Source organism: Nicotiana sylvestris, chromosome 3 (genome assembly GCF_000393655.2).
Source record: "Nicotiana sylvestris chromosome 3, ASM39365v2, whole genome shotgun sequence".
Classification (NCBI taxonomy): domain Eukaryota; kingdom Viridiplantae; phylum Streptophyta; class Magnoliopsida; order Solanales; family Solanaceae; genus Nicotiana; species Nicotiana sylvestris.
The window spans coordinates 178,004,844-178,011,835 of NC_091059.1; the positions used below are offsets into that span (position 1 = coordinate 178,004,844).

General features: G+C 38.3%; 1 protein-coding gene across 1 annotated transcript; it reads left to right on the forward strand.

The window, feature by feature from the left end:
* The first annotated feature begins 3,066 nt into the window (after positions 1-3,066).
* Positions 3,067-6,792, forward strand: LOC104232044 (protein NUCLEAR FUSION DEFECTIVE 4-like). Its single transcript, XM_009785135.2, has 2 exons — positions 3,067-3,588; positions 5,286-6,792. Exons 1-2 carry the CDS (start codon positions 3,118-3,120, stop codon positions 6,444-6,446), a joined length of 1,632 nt encoding a protein of 543 aa, XP_009783437.1. The 5' UTR covers positions 3,067-3,117; the 3' UTR covers positions 6,447-6,792.
* The last annotated feature ends 200 nt before the right edge of the window (positions 6,793-6,992 follow it).

The window sequence follows — 6,992 nt, forward strand, 5'->3', positions numbered from 1 at the left end:
ATCAACGGCTTTCACGGGATAAACGGACCCCAAAGGGGCCCCAAGTTGATCATTTTTGACTCTTATTTTTGATTGATATGGGTTATGCATGTCGGCCCAAGTAACAGCCGGATTTTCTATCAGATTTTGTTTCAACTGCTGTGAAGCCACCAAGCTTCAAACATTGAGTCCCTAGGTGAAAGCTTGAATGACCCAATTGTCCGCAACCAGGGGTAAGTCCATTCTCTCCATTTGAAATCGAAACACAAACTCTTTGAGCATTTCATTATCCTTCTGTTTTACTTTAAAGAGGCCTGACTTTCTGGTCTCGACCTTGATAGCTCTGGCATGCATTTTTATGAAGGAATCTGCATGCATAGCAAACGAGACAATATAATTAGGAGGTAGGTTATGGTACCATATCATGGCTCCCTTGGAAAGAGTTTCTCCGAACTTTTTTAGCAGGACAGACTTGATCTCATCATCGTCCAAATCGTTCCTCTTGATGGCACATGTGTAGGAAGTCACGTGCTCGTTTGGATCGATCGTCTCGTTGTACTTAGGAATCTCGGGCATGCAGAACTTCTTAGGAATTGGCTTTGGAGAGACATTTGGAGGAAAAGGTTTCTGAACAAACTTCTTGGAATCCATGCCCCTTATTATCGGTAGTGTTCCTGGGATTTGATCAACCCTGGAATTGTAGGTTTTCACTTTCTTGTCATTTGCTTCGATTTTCTTCTCATATGATTCTATCTATTTCGTTAGTTCTTCGAGCATCTTCATGATCCGAGGTTGGTCCCTAACTCATTTTCATTTCACCTCTCTGGGGTCGGTTCATTTCTGTGGAAGAGTTCCCGGGATGGTTCGGGCTCAATCATGCTCGACACGTGGCTCTAGTTCTCGAGTTGGGCTATCGTTACCTGTTGAGCCTGTAACATTTCGAAGATTACCTGCAAGTTGATCCCACCATCTTCCCCGTCGTGCATGCTTTGTGAAACCGATCGTACATATCTGTGGATACTATTCTTAGGATCGGTGTGCAAATTTGTAATGATGGCCACATGCGAACTAATGTCGATCGGTTCTGCAGCTGGGACTCCGCCGAGGTCGGCTGGGGGACCTCGTTTCTGGGTGCCACGCTGTCGTTTTCATTATGGTGGTCGGTTTCAGCATCTACGTTAGAGGGGCTGACTAGGGGTTCGACATTTTAGATTTTGGCCTAGAATTAGAGACGCTTCAAAGAACAAGTGTAAAATAGGGTGTGTTATAAAAGTTTGTATCAAATAGACACTCACGGTGGACGCCAAACTGTTTACCCTCAAAATCGGATAACAATTAAATTTGTAAGTAGTTTTAAGGATACGTGGCTTAATTCGGCACAAAGCAATTGATGAATTAAATAATGAATAAAGAAAGACATAAATAATTCAAACCACGCGAGTGAGATAGTTCCAGTCCTAGTGAAATAATTGACCTCGATCCCGATCCACTACGACCAATGATAATGAAAAGGAAGATAGCTAATAGAAAAGAAAATAATAATATATTGCCTTGAAATGCGAGTTACAATGTGTTTTACAAGTAATCGGACTCCTTTTATATAGTAGGGGAGTCTTACATTAGGTATAACTCTATAAAAGTAAAAATCCCCTTATTAATTAATTTCCGATATCTTATCGATATGTGCCGAGATCTCCACTGTGATATTCAATCGGTCACGGATATCACAGCCTTCTGTTGACTGAGCTTGACTACCTGACTACGTCCTCCGAAGTTAATTAAAGCTAGGACCGATCCCGAATTACAACCCCGATATCCTTGAGGGTGGGTGTTATGCTTCGGACTCCAAATTCATCAGACCTCTACCTCGGTCTCGGCCCACTGCTATCATATCTCGAGCTTGGCTTGTCATGTGGGAGACCGGGGTTACTACGAGACCGATTTCGCCTGTACACAATTGTACAACCATAAGAGAAGAATGTGGTACAAGTTCATACCTTAAAAAATATGTTTAGTTCTCCAAATTTCCAAAAAAAAAATAGAAAAATAGAAAAAAAAAATTAGGCTCAACCAGCCCGTAGAACTCTTAAACATATTGTGATATTGTCCGTTTTGGGCCAAACTCGCACGGTTTTTTCCAAGGCCTCACACCATTAAGAGATTCCTACACCTTATATGTAGATTTTAAATCTTTTCAACTACCAATATGGGACTTTGTTCACACACCCAATAATCTTCCCCTCGAACTAAGTTCCGCAGGACTCACTACCACGATCCACGGGTTTTTCCCTCTAACTAAGTTTCACATGGCCCAAAATCAATATACCTTATAGTAAAAGATCCATATATCTTATATGTATGGTCCCAATCTTTCCAGCTATCAATGTGGGACTTTCTTCGCATACTAAATAATTGTTAGGTGTTTGTCCTGATTTTCTTGCCATATTTGGTTCTCCTATTTCTTAAAGGGAGGGCACCATATTTATCATAATTAAATTTTCTTTTTACAAGAAGGAAAATATAATTCTGTCATATTTGGCTAGTTCCTTTTTTTGGAGGAAAAGATTTTGGACTTCTAAAAATTGAGCATCTGTCATTCTCATTTGGTAACATTCACAATGTAGTCATAATGGGTTTGAAAGTCTTGTTTAGGAGAAGAATTTCGGGACAAGTATTAGCCGGCCAGTGGTGTTTGACTCTTTGTGAGTTTATTCTTTTTTTTTATATAGTGGATTGCTTATAGAGCCTATAAACGTATGTCAATTGACCGAACCATGTTAAATGCTTGTGTCTTTTTTAGTATATTTCTCTTTTATTATCTGATTTATAGTCGTTAAATATTTGGGTTGTTATTTCGATATATTTTAAAACTCACTTTAGTGGAAAAAGCAGATAATACGATTAATTTAAAGATTTGTCGTAAACATTGTAGAATACAAATATACGTGGCAATAAAATATCCATAATCCACCTCCAAATTACTTATGGGACCCAAATAGCCAATTGCTTTTCCGAAAGAAAGACCCAAAAAACAAATTTATCAATAATAAAAAAAATAAAAAGAATAAGATGCGTCATATTAATTCTTTATATTTATCATGACAGCTACACTCTACTCCGAGACACAGAACATTTGCTATGGAGAGTAGCAAATGGCTAGCAGCAGTGGCTAGCATATGGATCCAGTGCAGCAGCGGTGCATCATACACCTTCGGTATCTACTCCCCTGTGCTCAAGTCCACCCAAGCTTACGATCAATCCACTCTCGACACCGTCTCTGTTTTCAAAGATATCGGCGCTAACGCCGGAATTCTCTCCGGCCTCCTTTATACAGCTGTCGCCGCCAATCCCACGGCCAACCGAGGCCGTTTCTCATTTCTGCACGGTGGGCCATGGATTGTCCATCTGGCTGGGGCTGTCCAGTGCTTTGCCGGTTACTTCTTTATGTGGCTCGCCGTCACCGGAATCATACACAGGCCGCCTGTGGCTGTTATGTCCCTGTTCATGTTCATCGCTGCTCATGCTCAGACTTTTCTTAATACTGCTAATGTCGTTGCTGCCGTTCAAAACTTCCCGGACCACAGTGGTACTATTGTTGGTATCATGAAGGTATGTTACGAATTACATAATTTTCAATTACTTAGATGAGTGATTTTCTACTTTTGTTAATACTAGTATTCATTTGCGTGGTGGATTTAGAAAATTGTGCTCCAATTATTTAATTTTTATCCTGCCCTTTATTCATGTTCAACGCTATTGGACTATGATGATTATTGTTAGCGTGCTTGTAAATATAGTACTAGCTCTTTAGCTATAGCGTTTTATCCATGGGTCACGTTTTGGGGATTGATAAGCCGTGAAGTATTCTCTTGTTGGAGTTGCTTCGCGTTTGGGTATTGATGAGAATAAAGTTTTTTTTTTTTTTGGTGACATATGATCTGACAGCTGAAAAATATAAATTTTGTACGTAACTCTATCTTTCACCCTGATTGCCAAACGACAGAAGTCTAAACAGACCGTTTAAACATTTCTCATGGTTTGAAAAATTTAGGCTTTTAACTGTGAATACGTCTGATGTATATTTGCAGCTTTCCTGGCTAAGTGCATCTTTGAAAATGTTTTTCTTAACTGGGTTTAATTCCTTGACAACAACTTTATTTGAAGGCGGCTGGGAAAAAAACTGAAAAGGCTTGTATAACTAAATGATATATAACCTGATTGATTTCTAGTTCGATGTAGTTGTCCTGTTAAAGCTTCACTAATTGTGGAGTTGTTGTTGGATATTTCATGAGTATCCTTTACTGTTGATAAAGAAGTCTAAGTGGGAAATATCTTAAAGTATTGATTTTGGGTTTAAGATATTAAATTTAACTATTGATTTTGGGTTTAAGATATTAAATTTAACTATGTAGATCTAGCACCACAGCAATTGTCAGATTTCTGCAAAAAAATGGGTTTTATACACTATTCCCTGAAAATCCTGCAAGAGGCGTGCTAGCAGCTGGCCTTAGTCTACCTAATACTCCATATGTTTATTAATTTGCCAAGAACAAATATTCTTCAGGATAAATGACACTTAAAATATTCTACCTGTAATGTGACTAAAATAGCTTTTCCTCACTAGCTTTTCTAAGCTTAATAACAAGGACCCTTCCTAGTTCAAAGGAACATCATATGCCATAGGAAATGAACAAGAAGAATCCACAAAAATTGAAAAATAAAGAATAAAAAGATTAGCCAATATTAATCAGTTTTACAGCTGTTATGACTTCCTCCGTTTCAATTTAAAATGATGTAGTTTGATTTAGCACAAACTTTTGTAACATGTAGTCTTAAAAGCTTAAGGGACAAAAGCTATATGGGGCCATGATAGTTGTGTGGTTATAAAAGCTTCTCATTAAGGGTAAAGTGGGTAAAATGAAAAGTTTAAAGTTAAATTGTTTCTAAATACAGAAATGTGTCATTCTTTTTTAAACGGATAAGGAAAGTATGTCATTTAAATTGAAACGGAGGGAGTATTTATTTACATGCTCCATTTGTTTTTTCTTTTCTTTTACTTGTCGATTAGTAGTTAGACCTGCAAGAGAAGCTAGTATTTTCAATTATTGACCAATTATGAGAAAATCGCAATCTGTTATACCTAGGAGTTTTTACACTAATTTGTCTTCGTGATTAATCAGATATATTTAGTGGAGTCTGAAGAGCTGCATCATATTTCCTTTATGTTTTTTTTAATCGTGATTTTTTTAAAAAGAAACTACTCTCGTGTAATTACTGCTAATGCATCTTGTTGTGTGCTAAGCCAGGGTTTTCTTGGCTTGAGTGGAGCAATTCTAATACAGGTGTATCAAACCTTATCCAATGGCCACCCAAGCTCTCTAATATTGATGCTTGCATTACTGCCAACCATAGTTACTCTGATGCTCATGTTTTTGGTGAGAGTCCATCAGACACCTTCAAGAAATGAGGAGAAACATTTGCATGGCTTCTTGTTACTTTCTTTAGTTATTGCTGCATATCTTCTGATCTTAAGAATTTTGGAGAATGTCTTTGTCTTCTCACAATGGGCAACGATTATTACATTTTTGGTTCTCCTTGCTCTACTCTGTTCTCCTATTAGTGTTGCAGTCAAGGCCCAAAGGGTTGATCAAGAGAGGCTGCCGCCATCAATCACATCTTCTAGTTCTTTATTGATAGATGAACCTGAATTGGAGAGTCCTAATAAATTGGATGTTGGGTATCTTAGGGATTATGATGAAGTGCCTACAGATACAGTGCAGCGTAAGGCTAGCTCTATCTTGCAGCCTGATGAACAAAAAAATTTGTGGCAAGCCATGTGCACCATAGACTTTTGGTTTCTATTTGTTGCTATGATATGTGGGATGGGATCAGGACTAGCCACAATAAATAACATCAGCCAGATTGGGGAATCACTTGGTTACACAACATTGGCGAGAAGTACATTAGTTTCTTTCTGGAGTATATGGAATTTTCTTGGCCGTCTTGGAGCTGGATATGTATCAGATATATTCCTACTCAGGAGAGGGTGGCCAAGGCCATTATTCATGGTCTTTACTCTAGCAGCAATGACTGTTGGCCATGTAATTATCGCTTCAGGTTTTCCCGGAAATCTGTATGTGGGTTCACTGCTAGTAGGCATTTGCTATGGCTCGCAGTGGTCGTTGATGCCTACCATAACTAAAGAGATATTTGGCGTGGTCCATATGGGTACAATTTTCAACACAATTTCCATAGCTAGTCCTGTGGGATCTTATATACTATCTGTCAGAGTAATTGGCTATATTTATGACAAAGAGGCATCAGGAGAAGGAAACTCGTGCTTTGGCACTCACTGCTTCATGTTATCTTATTTCATATTAGCATCTGTAAGTCTTTTTGGAGTTTTAGTTGCCTTGACATTGTTTTATAGGACGAGAAGGTTCTATTCTCGTGTGCTGTTATGTTGATCGCAAGTGCAAGACATTGAAAGCAGCTTTTTCTTCCTATTTGCTCGCATAAATGCTGGCCAAGATTTCTGTATTTTTTTGTCAATCCTTGCGGAGTGCACTGGCTATTTTGTCTCCATTAAATTTTCTGTTGCCAGAAATTGGAGTGGAGTGGGAAACAGGGAAAACTGTGGGAAGGAGACTGTAGATATTGTGAATATTGTGAGTTATTGGGGGTTCATATGTTGGTTTGTTGCCTTTTTGTGCTTTTAAAGGACTTGAAAAGAAAGAAAAAACGGAGTTTATACATGTACTTTGGCATTTTTTAGAGCAACAATTGAGAAAATGCCATCTTGTGGGTTATCAATCTCAAACTTGCAATGGTGTCGAGGAAGATTTACCGCCTGCATGTAGGGGCCTTTAAAGAATCATCTCTATAAATCTATACTAGAAAGACAATGATGGGATTATTCTACTCAATAGGTATAGGAGATTAGCAACTACATTCTGAGAAAAATATTGTAGCAATTAACAAATTCTTAAATCACGAAGAAGGTGGCCTTGACA